Below are 18,670 nucleotides of genomic sequence, written 5' to 3' on the forward strand. Positions count from 1 at the left end.
ATACTTGAAATGTATTAATAAGCATAATCAATTGGGTAATAGCACAGGCAAAGTATTAAAAGGAAATAAATATAAACTAAATTGGGTAATAGCACAGGCAAAGTATTAAAAGGCAATAAATATGAACTTAAAAAAAGGTATTACTGATTATTGATTATAACAGATGATCAATTAAATCGTAACAAATACTCGTAACAAGTAATTAATTACCTTTTATAGATATCTCTAACGAATTTAGAGATATATTCTTCAATGCAAACAGATGTTTAATCATCCATTGATCGGAAATTCCTCAATTGTAGTCAAAAGCAGTTTAAAATTCAACTAAAAAAGGTTTGTAAAAAATAATAATAAGCCTCTTTAATACAAAAATCCTTTCATTTATAAGCGTAAATTCTATTATGTATTTAAGATCATAAAAATGTGTAAAACATAAAACTATGTATAAAGTGATAAAAATACTACTGAGGTGTATGAATAAATAAGGTGAACCACATAACAAATATATAAGTGTAATTAATAATTGATTAAAATTGCTAAACGTGTCAATTGTGTTAAAGATTTTTGTGCATAAAAGTTAATTAATACTTAAAAAGTCTCAATTCTATTGTGACAAAACGCAAAACAGGATATCTCAAAAATCAATCCCAGATGGTAAGTATTAATCAATTAATTTATTACAACAATAAAAACGGGGAAAATAACCAATTGATCCTCATAATAATATATGGCCACTGTAAATACTAAGTAATCAAAGCATTTCTGAACCACTATAATTGTAAATGTAGACACACCATATTCAATATACGAAAAACGAGGACATTTGAATTCAAACTATTGATAAAAATAATAATGAGGATTAATAGAATTATTTATGGAACAAAAAGATTATTAAATGAATATGACGCAGTGCACACAAATTGGTGGCGCCAAAACATTTTTAAGCTCATATCGGCATATTTTAATTGAAATAAAGTAAATTAAAAAATAACTCATATAGCCGAGGTTTAAAAATTGTCTGCCATGTTCTAATCTATTTTGTGCTCATAAAATATCTTAACGAATGTACGCTGCTTAAGTTTATTATCGATAATGATATGCATTCTTACTCCTTTTTACTATGCGGTCGCAAGGTCTCATAGAAATTCAAATCATGCAATACTTAAGTTAATATATTGAGACTACTGCGGCAACATACACAAAGGAGTCGTAAGATAAAATAAGTTAATAAATGCATACTTAAATGCATTATAAACATACCCCTTGAATAATCACGAGAACATTCGTAATACTTACTGCACGTCTGGGATCAGATAGAATTGAAACAAACATCGGAAGCATTCAACCCGGAAGTATATATATTCGTGTTTGGCGCCAAAACTGCTGTCAATCAATTGGAAGGGGAGTGGACAGTGGGAAAATCCAAAAAATGTAATGAAAACAAAATAAAGCTTAAAAATAAGCTGAGGTAAAAATATCAATTGTGTATCGAAAAAAATTTCAATTGTGTATCGAAAAAAATTTAAACTTTAGTGAATTCGTATGGGTGTGGTTAGCTACGACTGTCAATCACCACCCGTAGGCGTGATTCACAAAATCTACGTCATGCTCATGATTTTTCTGTAGTTCACCATCTGCATATAAAGAATTAAACCTAATCGTCTAGATACACAGTGCTTAGTTAGACACAATGCGCCTGGATAGCATTAAGACGACAAGTTTGTGAGTTGATCATGAGCATGACGTAGATTTTGTGAATCACGCCTACGGGTGGTGATTGACAGTCGTAGCTAACCACACCCATACGAATTCACTAAAGTTTAAATTTTTTTCGATACACAATTGAAATTTTTTTCGATACACAATTGATATTTTTACCTCAGCTTATTTTTAAGCTTTATTTTTTTTCATTGCATTTTTTGGATTTTCCCACTGTCCACTCCCCTTCCAATTGATTGACAGCAGTTTTGGCGCCAAACACGAATATATATACTTCCGGGTTGAATGCTTCCGATGTTTGTTTCAATTCTATCTGATCCCAGACGTGCAGTAAGTATTACGAAAGTTCTCGTGATTTTTCAAGGGGTATGTTTATAATGCATTTAAGTATGCATTTATTAACTTATTTTATCTTACGACTCCTTTGTGTATGTTGCCGCAGTAGTCTCAATATATTAACTTAAGTATTGCATGATTTGAATTTCTATGAGACCTTGCGACCGCATAGTAAAAAGGAGTAAGAATGCATATCATTATCGATAATAAACTTAAGCAGTGTACATTCGTTAAGATATTTTATGAGCACAAAATAGATTAGAACATGGCAGACAATTTTTAAACCTCGGCTATATGAGTTATTTTTTAATTTACTTTATTTCAATTAAAATATGCCGATATGAGCTTAAAAATGTTTTGGCGCCACCAATTTGTGTGCACTGCGTCATATTCATTTAATAATCTTTTTGTTCCATAAATAATTCTATTAATCCTCATTATTATTTTTATCAATAGTTTGAATTCAAATGTCCTCGTTTTTCGTATATTGAATATGGTGTGTCTACATTTACAATTATAGTGGTTCAGAAATGCTTTGATTACTTAGTATTTACAGTGGCCATATATTATTATGAGGATCAATTGGTTATTTTCCCCGTTTTTATTGTTGTAATAAATTAATTGATTAATACTTACCATCTGGGATTGATTTTTGAGATATCCTGTTTTGCGTTTTGTCACAATAGAATTGAGACTTTTTAAGTATTAATTAACTTTTATGCACAAAAATCTTTAACACAATTGACACGTTTAGCAATTTTAATCAATTATTAATTACACTTATATATTTGTTATGTGGTTCACCTTATTTATTCATACACCTCAGTAGTATTTTTATCACTTTATACATAGTTTTATGTTTTACACATTTTTATGATCTTAAATACATAATAGAATTTACGCTTATAAATGAAAGGATTTTTGTATTAAAGAGGCTTATTATTATTTTTTACAAACCTTTTTTAGTTGAATTTTAAACTGCTTTTGACTACAATTGAGGAATTTCCGATCAATGGATGATTAAACATCTGTTTGCATTGAAGAATATATCTCTAAATTCGTTAGAGATATCTATAAAAGGTAATTAATTACTTGTTACAAGTATTTGTTACGATTTAATTGATCATCTGTTATAATCAATAATCAGTAATACCTTTTTTTAAGTTCATATTTATTGCCTTTTAATACTTTGCCTGTGCTATTACCCAATTTAGTTTATATTTATTGCCTTTTAATACTTTGCCTGTGCTATTACCCAATTGATTATGCTTATTAATACATTTCAAGTATGTTTAGGTATGATTGATAAACTAATTTTAAGTTTGTTTAGTTATGATTGATAAACTAATTTCAGTAACTGTAATACCTGTTATATGACCAATTGAGTTTGCTTCTCTTGCTCTAGGTCCCTCCTCTGTTTCTTTTTCTTTTTATTTTAATATCGATTAATTATGATTGTATGTTTAGTATGTTTTATGCGTCTGTTTTATCCATGGTTTTAATTAATTATTTTAATAATTCTAATTGAATATTTATGTATGTTATTTGCTTGTTCGAATAATATTTATTGTTATTTATTACTGTAGCCCCTGAAGCAGCCTTTACAGGCGAAACTCAGGCCTAGAGTCGGGCAACTAATAAAGCACCTTTGAAGGACCTCCGGTCTCCTTCTTCTTTTGTTCCTTTAAAAGGATAGCCTCCTGCGCGCGCGAGAGCCTAGGGGGCGGGGTCGGAGGAGCCTTCGGCGGCGTCTCCCTCATGGGGACGCCACGATGTAGGCCCAAGCGGCCCAGAGGATTCAGGCGCTCGAGCGGCATTTCCCGGGGCAGAGAAGGTAAGGGTCCGGTCGTGAGGTTCGCGACTGGAACCGCAACAGTTATAAAGGATGTTGTTGAAATATACAAACTTCAAGCTACATTTCAAGGTAGTGTGTTGATATCTTTTTGCAAAGTAAAAGGTTGGGTAGAAGGAAGTGACGGGTTTGCACAGGGATGATAAAGCTGAGAAAATGTACAACTACAGGAGCTCTATGCTTGATAATCAGTGAGGAAATTAAAGTCCCTTGTGTTTGTTTCAAAGCTTTAGATCATTTAAGTTTCTAATATCTTACATTCTAGGATATTTTTAGTGTTTCCTTTTAATCGCCTGATCCTTAATTAATTGTGGTGCAGTGATCAGGCCTGAAAAAATATTCCTTCACTGAAGAATCTTGTGTCTGTGAAGATTTATTCATGTTTTTGGCTTTAACCCATCACATTGGTGTAACATCATTTTTCTCACTGGATAATATGTACTATATTAAAATAGGAACAAGAATGTGATCCACCTTTTGCTTGGACCTTACCATGTTTGCCTGTCTCCTAGAACTGACCTTCTCTTGAACCTGACCACAATTGCCTGCCACCTAGATCTGACCTTTTGCCAGGACCTGACCACTCTTGCTACTCTCCTGCCCTGACCTCAGCCTGTCTCTGATTCCAATAGTCTGCTGCCTGTCCTGACCCCTGTGTGCCTTTGGATTCTAGCTCTCTTCAGTAGCCTAGGGTACATCTTAATTCCTGCCGGCTGCCAGAACCCAAGAGCTCAACCTGCTGTTATAGGTAAAGCTCCTGCTACAGGGTACGTTCACCAGCTGCAGGTGTAGGCCTCGAGGGTTCACATATGAGGCTGCGTCCCTCAACTACGCTGCAGCACAAAGGGCTCACACCCCCATTAACATTCACACATTCTTTATAAAATGCATGCCTCCATGTATAAGTTGGAGTTATTATGAATATATGTAATAATTATTAAACATGTAAAAGATAAGTTCATAATGAAATTAGTAGAGAAAATATGTGGTTTCCTGCATTGCAGATATCTGTGAGTACTGAAACATATGTGAACACTTTCAGGACAGAAATATGCGATGTTTATAAACTGCAGATCCCACCACATCATTTATAAAAATACTGTTGTAACTTTAGACACACCGACTTTTGCATGTATATGCTGATTTACACAGACTATTAAAAGTAATTTTATGATTTTTGCTTATTTTTTTCTAGTGCTGTGGATTTCCTCTTATTGAAGTTTAGTAAGTTTTTCCTGGGAGGTTTAAATGAAAATGCAATTTTCTTGGAGATGATTTTAGAGCTATATCTTTCAGTTAGTATTTTGAGATTTTTATCCCTGTCTTTTGAGTCAGAGCATATACAGTAGAACCATGTGGTATATTGTTAAACTGTGTATAATGAGCTACTTTGTATGTGAAGGATAGAAACTGGAGTTATGAAGATAGCTGAATTTTTTCATTGGTTATAGCTTACTCCTTAATATGTTTTTCACAGTGCTATAATACTTCCCCATGACACATACACAGGAAAGGAAGACAATTCATTCCAAAAGGATTATTTAAAAAAATAAATGCATTTGCTAGCCCAAAAGATGCAAGGCTATGTGTTTTCTAAAGTGGATATAATCATAATTGCATTGTGCATGATTTAAATTTGAGCAATAAAACCAATGTATTTTAAGGTTGGCTACTAAAACCTCAACTTAGTTTAGTTAAAGCATTCCATGATCAGACTATCTGATATGTCTGTCTGCAAATAGTATAGTTCTTAAATGGATGACTGAATGCTTGAAACACTGTAGACGTCATGGGGATATTAGTCTAGTTAAAATATTTTATCAGTCTGGTCATTTATATTCTTTTAAGTACTACATCTACTCCACAACTGTAAATGAATGCATAAAATGGACAAGAAATATTGATTTCTAATGCTGAGTCTCAGACATTGAGAAAGACACTGTTTGATTCCTTTAAGATATGACCCTAATTGAATGTCAGTCTCACAGAAGACATAGTGTCTGCCTTTGCTGAGAAAGGATGAATATATAAATGATGACTTGCTATTATGTAAGGAGTATTCTGGGGTATAAAAAGGGACATGTCCACCACAAAATAAAAGAGTATAATATGTGTGTCTTACAAATTTGTCTGGAGGGCTTATGATTTGAGACAAACCATAGAATAAAAAAACCTACACTTATACTATGGGCCTGATTTTTTTAGCTTTATCCCTGTGGATACACAATAGGAAAAAAACTTAGTAAGCCAGGTTTTACGACTTTTGTTAAGTACCTTTACAATCATATTGTAAGGTTTTTGTTTTTTTTTATTACTACTTTTTTTTAAAAACATAAGATCATAAGAAGCTACCATACTGAATCAGACCAAGGATCCATCAAGCCCAGCATTCTGTTTCCAATAGTGCCCAATCCAAGATTCAAATACCTGGCATGTACCCAAACAGTAAATAAACCCCATATTATTAATGCCAGTAATAAGCAGTGGCTATTTTCAAAGTCAACTAGATTAATAGCAGTTTATGGACTTCTTCTCCAGAAATTTGTCCAAAACATTTTGAACCCCAGCTATGCTAATTGCCTTAACCACATCCTCTATCAAGAATTCTAGAGCTCAATTGTGTGTTGAGTGAAAAAGAATTTCTCCAGTTTGCTTTAAATGTGCTACTTGCTATCTTAATGGCGAGTCTCCCAGTCCTTATATTATCTGAAAGACTAAATAACTGATTCACATTTCTGGTTTTGCTCTTGTGGGCTCATTCTAAAATTCTTTCTCTGGCAAGGCAATCTAAACTTTATTACCAGGGACATAGCCAGGCTGGCCTCTCTGATGGTGAGGGAAGAAGAGCATCTGTTCCCTAACTGGGGAATGAGAAGGAATGTGCATGCCATGCAGGAGGACTGGCGAGGCCTCCAAAGAGAGTTCAATCATAGAGCATTATATCCCATGTGGTAAGTAGCTTACGGGAATAAAGGAGATGGGTAGGAGTAAGGAAGGGTTGGGGGATGGGTAGAGCTTGGGGAAAGGTAGGATTGGGGGAGGTTTGAGGGTTGGACAAAAGACAAAAAAAAACATATTGATATGCAAGGGGCAGCAAAGAGGCATTGTAACAGTAGTTCAAGGTTTACTGGAAAATAAGGAAATCATACCTTTGAGAATGTCACAAAACCATAAGAACATAAGACCATAAGATATGCCATACTGGGTCAGACTAAGGATCCATCAAGCCCAGTAACCTGTTCCAACAGTGGCCAATCCAATTCACATGTACTTGGCAACTACCTAAACATTAGATAAATCACAAGCTACTATTGCTTATTAATTACTGTATTAGCAGTTTATAGATGTTTCCTCTAGGAACTTAGCCAAACCTTTTTTAAACCCAGTTACAATGCTGTAACCAGATCCTCTGGCAATGAATTTTAGAGCTTAAGTATGCACTGAGTGAAAAAGAATTTCTTCAATTTGTTTTAAATGAGCTACATGTTAACTTCATGGAGTGCTTCCTGTTCCTTCTATTATCTGAGAGAATAAATAGCCAATTCACATTAACTTGTTCAAGTACTTTCACGATTTTGTAGACTTCTATCATATCCCCCCTCAATTGTTTCTTCTCCAAACTGAACAGCCCAAACTTCTTTAGCCTTTCCTCAAAGGGCAGCAGTTCCATGACCCTTATCATTTTGGTCGCCCTTCTCTGCACTTTCTCCAGTGCAGCTATATCCTTTTTGAGATGCGGTGACCAGAATTGCACACAGTATTAGTAATGCATAGTAATGGTAAAACCAAACCACCTAATATGTTCCCAATAAACAATCTTAACATACATACTTAGTTTATAATTATGAATTGTTACCGTACTATGATGGCACATAACCAATTTGTAATCTATACCCCCCATATGTTTCATTGTTGTGCCCTTATGTAAACCTTTGTGATGGTTATCTAACTTAACGACGGTATAGAAAAAATTTTAAATAAATAAGTAATAAATACATTTTCAAAGTGCAGTCTCAGCATGGAGCGATAGAGGCATTATGACACCATCCTTTTATTTGTCATTCCCTTCCTAATAATTCCTAAGATTCTGTTGCTTTTTTGATCGCCACAGCAGACTGAGCCAACGATTTCAATGTATTATCCACTATGATGACTATATCTCTTTCATGGGTGGTAACATCTAAGATAGAACCTAATATTGTGTAACTACAGCAAGGGTTATTTTTCACTATATGCATCACTTTGCACTTGTCCATGTTAAATTTCATCTGCCATTTGGATGCCCAATCTTCAAGTCTCGCAAGGTCTGCTTGAGATTTAACTACTCTGCATAGTTTAGTGTCATCTGCAAATTTATTTACTATTTATTTATTTATTTAACATTTTTCTATACCGAACTTCATGACAAGCTTCATATCAGGCTGGTTTACATCAAACTTAGGGATTAACTGAACAAAACCATATAACAGGAAGGCCGAAGCGCAGGTACAAATAATAGGGAGAATGAACTTGGGGGCTAGAGTAGCCAGGAAATAAAGGACAGAAAAAACTGGAGAATGAGAACATATGAATATACAGTGGCTGGGTCGGTCATTTAGTCTAGTGGGCTAAATGAAAGAACTGTTACAATGTTAGGCTTAAGGGAAGGCTTGGATGAAAAGCCAAGTCTTGAGTTTTTTTTCGGAAGGTAATCAGGCAGGAAGGTAATCAGGCGCTACCTTTGCCCTCACTATGTCATATGGGTGACGTCGCCCGTATGACATAGTGAAGGCAAAGGTAGCGCCGGCGCCATTTTGAAGATTGGCAATACGGCCCGCATGCAGGAGGTCGCTCCCGGACCCCCGCTGGACTTTTGGCAAGTCTTGTGGGGGTCAGGAGGCCCCCCCCAAGCTGGCCAAAAGTCCCTGGGGGTCCAGCGGGGGTCCGGGGGCGATCTCCTGCACGCGTGATGTCGGGAGCCAGGAACCAAAATGGCGCCGGCGCTACCTTTGCCCTGTCACATGATAAGGGCAAAGGGCCACTGGCGCCATTTCTCAACACAGCCATGGCCAGAGAACTGGAGATCGCGTCGGGACCCCCCCACTGGACCCCAGGTAATTTAAAACATTTTGGGGGGGTTCGGGAGGGTGGGGGATTTGTTTTAAAGGTTCGGGGTGGGTTTTAGGGTTTTTTTGGTGTGCCGGTTTTCCCGCGCCCTATTTAACAATACAATACAAATGACCCTGATGATAAATCGGGGGCGTTTGTATTGTATCGTCCACTCTAATGATTTTGGACGATTTTAAAATTATCTGACGATAATTTTAATCGTTTAAAAACGATTCACATCCCTACTTGTCATACCCCTTTCTAGATCATTTATAAATATATTAAAAGGCACTGATCCAAGTACAGATCCCTGAAGCATTCCACTGTTTACCTTTTTCCAATGTGAAAACTGACCATTTAATCCTACTCTGTTTCCTGTCTTTTAACCAATTTGTAATCCAGCAGCATTGAAATAAGAACTTTTTATTCCTAATTTTCCAGTACATAGATTGAGGACCTCAAGAAAAAGACCCAAGAGCTGTGCTGCATGCCAGGCAAGAGGAGGCTGGGGGTAAATTGCTTAAATGCCCATCAACATTGTCAACATTGTTTACTTACTGCTTCCATCACAGGCCACTATTGTACTGCCACTCAACAATGCTATGTTTCTCCCTATAGCTGGAAGAATCCTTTATACACATTAACATCTTCCTTCTAAAATTGCTGGGTTATGGCCTGTCATATCCAGAAGCAAAAGTTTTAATCCACTCACAGGCCAATTAAAGTAGTAAGTAATGTGATAGAATCTACTCTTAATACTCTTACCAAGCAATGTTTATGCCTCTCTTCTAACAAGGACCCTTTGCACTGTGGTAAAATTATGTCTGTTGATGGCTTGGAATCCAAATCACTTTTCAACACATCACCCAACCACTGGGGCTACCTCTAAGCCCTTACCACTAGGTAGGCACCATGCTGTAAAGGTCTGCTATACAGGAAACATATGTATGGCTTTGCAGTCCCTACAGCTGATGGGTTTCCTTCAGATAGGATCACTTCCCATTGCACATCATAGAACTGTGCACATCAGCTGATAGACTGATACATAATTTTGTCTCTGTTCACAGACACCACCAGCTCAGAGGAGGAGAAGGAGAAGGAAGAGCACTTAGCAACTGCCATTAGAGTAGCAGCTATGCCAGCTGCAGATGGCCAGAAGCCACCACCAACACCACCACTACCACCATACCCTTCAGCAACACATCAGCCAGCCTAACTTCCTCTCCCCTCCCTGTTAACTGACAGTCTTGGACTCATCCTGAAGAGGAAGACTTTCCTCTCCCCTGTAGGGCCTTCTTATTTTTTGTCTCATGATTTCTGAATGCAAGTCCAGAAGGTGTCAAGACATTGCTAGGTAAGAGAGGTGAGCAGTTCATAGGACTCCTTCTCTTAGCCCTTTCAGATCAGCCTACTGTTCTCACTCTCACACCCATATACTGGTTGTATGACCCTAGGCATGCTGCCCTTTCCTCTAACATCTATCCACTTCTACTCATCTACCCTTACATCTGTCTCAGTTTTGCTCCTGTTTAATGAGGTCACCATTTTATATCTAGCTTCCATGAATGTCCTAACCATAATTGACACAAAAAAACAGAGCTGTAAGTCTTTACTTAGGTCTTACTTCCTCAAGTGCCAGAGATGTGAGTGTGGCCCAGCTATAAACAATGTTATAGACTATAGAGGGACATTTCTTGCCTACTTTACCATTATTATTATGAGACAATGGGGAGATAAGGAGCTGACATTCAGTGGCGCTTTCACCAACCGGAAACCTAACAGAGAATAGGTGCCATATAGATGAGAAGGTTGGAGGGCATTTCAACAGAAGCTGTCTTCATCAGGTTCTAATCAATTGCCTCTATTGCCCAAAAGGTGGTTATGTAAATGACAGTAATAGGCCATAAAGTAAGTCTTACCCCAAGGTGATTAAGGCCAACCTGGTGTTCAACAGATGTCTGATGTAATTACAGGCTCATTTCTCATCTTCTCTCTGCTTAAACTGGCTCTCTTCACCGGTAGGAGCCAGCTAACCTCCACAAGGCTCCCAACTTCCAGCTGGAAATTCCTTCATCACCCTGCCAACAATTATATCACTGGAAGCCCCACATGCCAATGGATGTCAGCCTATCTATACAGAGGATCCCCCAGAGCTCCTGATTTCTATAAGAATGTAGCAAAAGGAGTATTTGAGGGTTTTCTCATTAAAGCATCCAGCTATGAGCTAACAGTAATGGAAAAGAACCCACACAAATTAACACTTCAGAGTCAGAGTAAAATCATCTGAAGCTGGGTCTGAAGTGTCAGTTTCCTTAGTTGCTTCTTCATCCAAACATAAATAATATTAAATGGAGTATGTAGTATAGAGACCTGCTCTAGAAACAAACACCCACATGTCTTCTAATACATGTGGCCCATACACTAAGAAAGGAGAGTGTTTAGTCATGATTGAAGGGCCTCACCTTCTCTGATTAATTACAGTTAAAGAGCTAAGACCCATAAAAGATAGTAAAAAGTAGGGATGTGCATTTGTTCAGGACAAATTAGGTAATTTCAATGAAATTGCCTAATTTGTCCTGGTTCGGGGACCCCAAAACCTGAACAAATTTTTCCCAGAATTTCCAAGGACCTGTACAAGGCGATTAAACCTCCTTTTTCTTACTGGTTATTCCTCTCTCAATGCAGCCCAGCATTCTTCTGGCTTTTGCTATCGCCTTGTCACATTGCTTCGCCATCTTCAGATCGTTAGACACTATCATCCCAAGGTCTCTCTCTTGTTCTGTGCACAACAGGCTTTCATCCCTATCACATACAGCCTTTTGGATTACCATACCCAAGATGTATGATGCTGCACTTCTTGGGATTGAATCCCAGCTGCCATATTTTCAACAACTGTTCAAGCTTCCTTAAATCACATAGTGCAAATAACTAAATCAGTCTCAAAGCAGTACACTCTTGATTTATCCAGCATTTAGAGTAGATCAGACCAAGCAAAATTACAACTTTTCTCATTAAAGATGTATAACTGTGATATTTTATCTAAGGTTTCATAGATGGAAAGGCAGGAAAGAGTAGAAAAAAAAATCTGAATCCGATTTTAGGATAAGGATGCATTAAATATTCTCTTGGAAAAATCATAGTTACAAGGTACATTCAAAGAAATCAGGGTATTTACCTGTACCCAGAAATTAAAATATGACAGATGATGAAATAGATGAGTTGATTAATTATCATGATGGTGGAAAATATAATGGTAATGTTGTGTTTGGCAGAGATGGCAGTAAGAATATGGGTTTGCCCAGAAGATAACTGCATGAAAATAAATGTTGCACACAGGAAAAAATGATTTCCTTACTGTTTTAACGTAGGGCACTTAATTTAAGTCCCTAAATAGTAGGTGGCAATGGGGCAGATTTATGGCAGGAAAAAATGTATGCACTAGGTATTGACTTTCAGTACTAGGCGTCTTAAGCCTAGATGCACTAAGCTGTGATTTATTTTTCACAGGAGGGGTCCCACTTTACAGGGAGATATTGCCACAATAGTTGAGCCCTTCCCCAAAGAATGATTGTGGTTTTATGGCACATTCCTTTCCAAATACCACGGGACAAAAGAACGTGGCTAGCAGCCCTTTAACGCAATAGCATCCAAAAACATTAAGGGACTGCCATCACCTTAAAGGGCAAGCTGCTAAAAAAAATGTCATGGCTAGAGAAAAGGTTGAGCAGGGGACAGGGCTGAGCTCCAGCTCAACCTGTGGCCACCACTCGAGGTGGGCCCAACCTCCCAAAAGGAAAAAAATAGATTACTGTGCCCATGCGGCGACAACCTCCCCAACTCCTTTCCCGCTCACCAAAGGTCCATAATAATCATTGGGAGATCAGCAGGTCCCTAACACCCCCACCCTCTTCCTCTCACCCTCAAAAGTGTGAAACAAATTTAGGGTCAAGACCCCCCAAGGCACTCTCCACCTCCAGACCCCTCTGCCATACCCCCTTCATTCTTCTCATCATGGACTGCTTGAGGGTCCTTCAGTGTGTGCTGCACAGCTTGTAGAGACAAATGAGATCATCTTTTGGAATTTGCTGCCAGTGCATTTGTGCATTTCCATGTTTACAACATTCTTTAAGGCTCTTGAAAAGCTTACTTATTTAAGCAGGCTTTTCTTTATGCTGTAATTTCAGCAGAAATAGGATTTGAATTTCTGTTTTGATTTGATGTTTTGTTGTGTTTTATATTTTACAAATATTTACTCTGTACGTCACTAAGGGCTGGTACATTTGGTGACCTATAAATATAGAAAAATAAAGAAAAATAAAAAATTCAGTATATATAACATTTTATAAAATTGACACCTGGAGTTTGCTGCACATTAGCTGCTTAGTGATATTTTTTTTACCGGCACATAGGCGTAATGATTAAAAAATACCGATTGGAAACAAGAGAACAGGAAATGTGTAGTATATATGGTTGTCAAATTAAATCACAGAGTTCATTTTGTCTAATAAAACACACTTCATTATATCAGACATTACAATCATTCTGAAATAATAGCTGATTATTTCTCCATACCCAGCCTGAGGATCCAAAGACAGATCTTTAGGAAACTTCAGTCTTTTGCTCACAAGAATGGTAGGGTATAATCCATTGAGCTTTGACACTTCAATGATCCTCTTTTCTGTGTCAGACCAGTAAATATTCTTTCCAATCCAATCAACTGCTAGTGCATTGGGTACAGCTGTATTATGTACTACCTAAGAGAATAGGCAATAAAAAGGCGAACAACATTCAGAATAATAGAGACAACTGTTCAAAATGTCAAGAGGCTTAACTGTAATCAAATAAGCACAAGTAGGCATTCCTGGCACTGCATTTCTGATTAGAGATCCTGACAACATTGTTCTAGGTTTCTTATCATACAACAAATATTTTACAGACACAGTTCAAAAATATTGGTATATTACTTTTTTCTCAATGGCAAGAAGCACTTTACACATTTAGGTGGGGTTCTGAAAATTGATACAATATATGCCAATAGGTTTTACCCACATTCAGTGCGCTGAACATGGGTAAATGGCTTTTTAAAATTGTTATGCTAATATGATACATTTGCATGAGTAGCTCCTTTCAAATTCACCTGTTTTACTAATGGTGCAGTATCAAAAGACAATATCAAAGTTTAAAGAATAAACTACAGTGAGAACATTCACTTGGTTTCATTATAAGAAACCTCTTTATGCAGATATTGCCAGCGATGTCCATTTCTTCAGTGGAAAACTTTACTGTCTAGGTCAGTGAAACATTGTATCATTATGGGGCAGATTTTAAAAGGTATGCACGTGGCGCACATTTGTGCGTGCTACCCAGCGCGCACAAATGTATGCCCAATTTTATAACATGTGTGCGCAGCCAGAGGCAGGTGTAACTTGCGCATGCCGGCCGACTTCTGGCGCGCGATCCCCCAGCACAGCGGCCGTGTGGAGGCCTCTGGCCATGCCCCACCCCGCCCTCCCACGCCCACCCTGTGCCCCGCCCATGCCCCTTTTTGCAAGACCCGGGCCTTTAGAAAATAGGCCCGGTGCGCGTAACCCCCTGACTTGCATAAATCCACCTGGATTTACGCGCGTAAGCCTTTTAAAATCTGCCCCTATGTGTCCAATATAGCCCACTGGAAAAATAGTTTCACATATTAACTGGGCAACAGTCCAGTACGCTCCCATCAAATTAGGCAAAGCTCCATAAACAATAAGGGGCAGATTTTAAATACTTGCACGCAGCAGGCGCGAACAAAAGTACGCTGGATTTTATAAGATACACGCGTAGCCGCACGTATCTTATAAAATCCGGGGTCGGCGCGCGCAAGGGGGTGCACATTTGTGCAACCTGCGCGCGCCGAGCCCAGCGCGGCCTGCCTGTTCCTCCGAGGCTGCTCCGATTTCGGAGCGGCCTCGGAGGGAACTTTTCTTCGCCCTCCCCCCACCTTCCCCTCCCTTCCCCTACCTAACCCCCCCCCCCCCCCCGGCCCTATCTAAACCCCCCCCACCTTTGTCGGCAAAGTTACGCGTAACTTTGCGCGCATCGGCCAGCAGCCCCGCTCCATCCTCCGTCACGGGGGCTGGTCTGGAGGCCTCGACCACGCCCCCGGGCCGGCGCCATGCCCCCGGGCCCGCCCCCGAAACACTGCGGCCCACCCCCGAAACGCCGCGTCATTTCGGGAATGCCCCCAGACACGCCCCCTCCCTCCCCTTTTCGAAAGCCCCGGGACTTATGCGCGTCCCGGGGCTTTACGCGCACCGGCGGTCTATGCAAAATAGGCGCGCCGGCGCGCGAGGGCCCTGCACGCGTAAACCCGGAAGGATTTACACGCGCGGGCCTTTTAAAATCCGCCCCTAAATATGCAAACACTGCTGAGTTAAGGGGAAATGTATAATGCCAAAGTTTTATTGAATTATATAGGAAATATAGCCTATGAACCCTGTCCCTCCAAACCCTAATGGTGATGGTAATGGTGGGGCAGAGTACATTAACCTGTGTCAGATTTTTATTGTTGCTGTTTGTGGCACATTTAAAACTAATCGGAGAAAGTTCTTTTTCACTCAACGCACAATTAAACTCTGGAATTTGTTGCTATGGGATGTGGTTAGTGCAGTTAGTATAGCTGTGTTTAAAAAAGGATTGGATAAGTTCTTGGAGGAGAAGTCCATTACCTGCTGTTAATTAAGTTGACTTCGAAAATATCCACTGCTATTACTAGCAATGGTAACATTGGATAGACTTAGTTTTTGGGTACTTGCCAGATTCTTATGCCTTTGATTTGGTTACTGTTGGAAACAGGATGCTGGACTTGATGGACCATAGGTCTGACCCTAGGTCTTACCCAGTTCTTATATTCTTATTTTCTTATGTTCTTTGTGTACTTCAGGCTGAGCACCTCTCCTTCTCTTCCCTTCAGGCTGCCTGAAGGGGAAAGCCTGGAGGAGAACATCCCTTCTACTCTGCCTCTTAAGCCTGAAAAGAAGTGCTGGAATTGTGTTCCATCCCCATTCCGCCATCAATTAAGCCCATGGAATAGCATCCTTGCTAATTTATTTTGGTCTTCCTCTGGGATCATGCGGATTTTCAAGGGCCAAAATAGGGTCATGCAGGCTAGAATTCTGGAGAGCTCTGTTTTAGCTACATAAATCTTGGACAACGGCAAGATTCTCACCTAGACCTCCAGAGTTTTTCAACATTACTAAGCATAGGGACAGTATTTTGAAAAACTATTTACCTATGTAAATGGCTATTTATTGGGTAAAAGGCTATTTGAAAATTGTCCATCCTGTATGCAGGGCAAAAGGAAGCATGCTGTTTCACAATGTGCCTACCTTCATTTTTCGGAGGCACTAGGGTAGAATTAGGCCAGGGAAAAAAGAACACATTTGGTTTTGTGTTTTTAAAACTAGTTATGTTGTTTTGGTCAGGAAATGTACCAGCAGAAAATTAGGCATAAATCTCGATGGGTACATTTTCCATGGGCAGTTTTCAAAGGAAATGCATGCATGCGATCACTAAATGGGGGCGGAGTCGGCCCCGGAAGAGGAGGAGTCGGGGCAGCACCAGGGCCGACTCTGCGGAGACATCGCTGTCGGGAAAGGTAAGGACCCTTATTGCCGCCAGTTTCGCGTCAAATAACTACACCTGTTATAGTGTAGTTATTCGGTGCGAAAGCCAGCAGCCAGCATACTGCAGTGGTGCAATGGGTGCCGGTTTTCGCAGGCCCGCCCCCCGCTTCAACCCCCGCCCTCTGTTACCGCCGGATTTTCTAAGGTCTGTGACCTTAGAAAATTCAGGCCTAAGTTTGTAACTGAGTCAACAGAGACTAAAGTGACTTGCCCAAGGTCATAAGGAGTCTTGTGGGAGATGCAGGATTTAAATCCTGGCTTCCCTGGTATTCAGCATGCTGCTCTAACCACTAGGCCACTCATCTATTCCTATCTGTTTAGTCAACCAGCAATTAGGAATTTCTTTTAATATTGTATTACAATATACTGAGTTTTAAATATAGAATATTTATTTTTCAGCTATGCATTTAAGAATAGCATCTATGGAGACAAAATATAATGTCAGTTATACATCATATGTTTTCACATGATTCAAAGGCTCTCCAGATTTGTAGTCATATCTGCGGCCATACATTCTCATTTTTTTGAAATCCGAACTCAAAAAGCCCTACATTATGTTTTAATAGTTTATGTCTGCTCATAATTTACAGATGTGGCAACCATACTAGTCTAATTCCTAGTAAAAGCCAGGTCATTGCCATCAAACAACATTTCTTAATCCATTCAACCATACTAATAACATTATTCTAGAGATTCCATCATTATGTGTCTCCAGTTACCTTCATGTCACTTCCATTTAGATACATTCTATTTATTCTGCTGCCATTCGGTCTGCTGGAATCAATCCAATAGATAAACTCTTCTCTATAATCAAAGTCTATTGCAATTACATTGTTTAGACCCTGTAAAAAAAACAAAAAAGAAGAGATATGCACATTTTTCTCTTGTTTCCAGAAACTACTCAAGGTATTCATATTACAAGAAAAAATATGCAATTAATATGTGAAGTAAAAAAGTACTATTTTTTTAAAATATTTGTAAATGAAGGTACAATTCCAAATACCAAACATATTTCTGGAATGCAATAATATAAGCAAAACCTAACACAGGTAAGTGAGTAACAAATATGCCCCATAAATCAAACAAAGAGAGCAGCATATTTAAAAAGCTGAAAAAATGACTCTTTTAGGGACTATAATTAATTAGGCCTATGTACTAAAGTGCTCAGAATTATGTGCACTAGTTCCATTTTACTATGTGCTATTTTACTACCAGGACTTATATTGTAAATAAGCCCAGTAGCCAAATAGCACTTATCATTTTCTAAAAAAAAAAAAAAAATTAGCAAAAGCTTTAACAACACTTCACTGAGGTGAAGTTAATTATTTTACAAAACACATTTGTGAAGGAAAGGAAAACCTTAAGTGAAATATTCTCACAGACACTCCATTAACACTCTCCTCTCTGTCCACAGACATGACCCAAACCACCTTTTATTCAAATACCTTCCTTTTAAATCTGTAAAGGATGTAAAGGAAGTGCATGGTATTTTTCCTGAACTCCTTGCGAAAGGCTTTGATAAACCTCTTCCCTGGATCTTGATGGGCCACAAAAATTTCACAGGTTAGGGGTGTGCCTCCACTCCAAAAGTGTGAGTACACACTTTCTGGTGAAGAGGCTTATCTATAGAGGATGTCTGAGCCTCAGGGGGAATGGGGGGGGGGGGGGGGGTCAGGTCCTGGTGACTTGTACGCAATGGGCAGCCAACAGTGCAACAAACCAGAGCAGTCGCTGACTCAGGCAACTAATGAGCAAGGCTCATGATTCATGGCAGGCCTTGGAATGGCTGCAATGTATTTCCTGAAACAGTCATGGAAACAGCTACTGGTTTGGGGCTGGTTCAGGACCCTGCCCAGTAAGGGTGTGAGGATGAGGTGTTAGGAAAGTGAGACTCAGCCTCTGTTATCTATAATTGTTCTTGTTAATAAAACTTATATTTTACTTATATTCCAAAGCAACCCAATGGCTTGTATCCATCTGTGAATGTTTATGTCTGATCAGTTTGGGTTCA

The 18,670-nt window shown here is 38.8% G+C and overlaps 1 protein-coding gene across 1 annotated transcript in view; it reads right to left on the reverse strand.

Moving 5' to 3' along the window:
* LRP1B (LDL receptor related protein 1B) overlaps positions 1-18,670 on the reverse strand; it is a 3,516,099-nt gene that overhangs the window by 570,205 nt on the left and 2,927,224 nt on the right. Inside the window, 2 exon segments of the mRNA XM_029607894.1 lie at positions 13,568-13,749; positions 17,379-17,501. Of these exon segments, the coding sequence (XP_029463754.1) occupies positions 13,568-13,749; positions 17,379-17,501 (305 nt within the window).

Source organism: Rhinatrema bivittatum, chromosome 6 (assembly GCF_901001135.1).
Source record: "Rhinatrema bivittatum chromosome 6, aRhiBiv1.1, whole genome shotgun sequence".
Taxonomy (NCBI): domain Eukaryota; kingdom Metazoa; phylum Chordata; class Amphibia; order Gymnophiona; family Rhinatrematidae; genus Rhinatrema; species Rhinatrema bivittatum.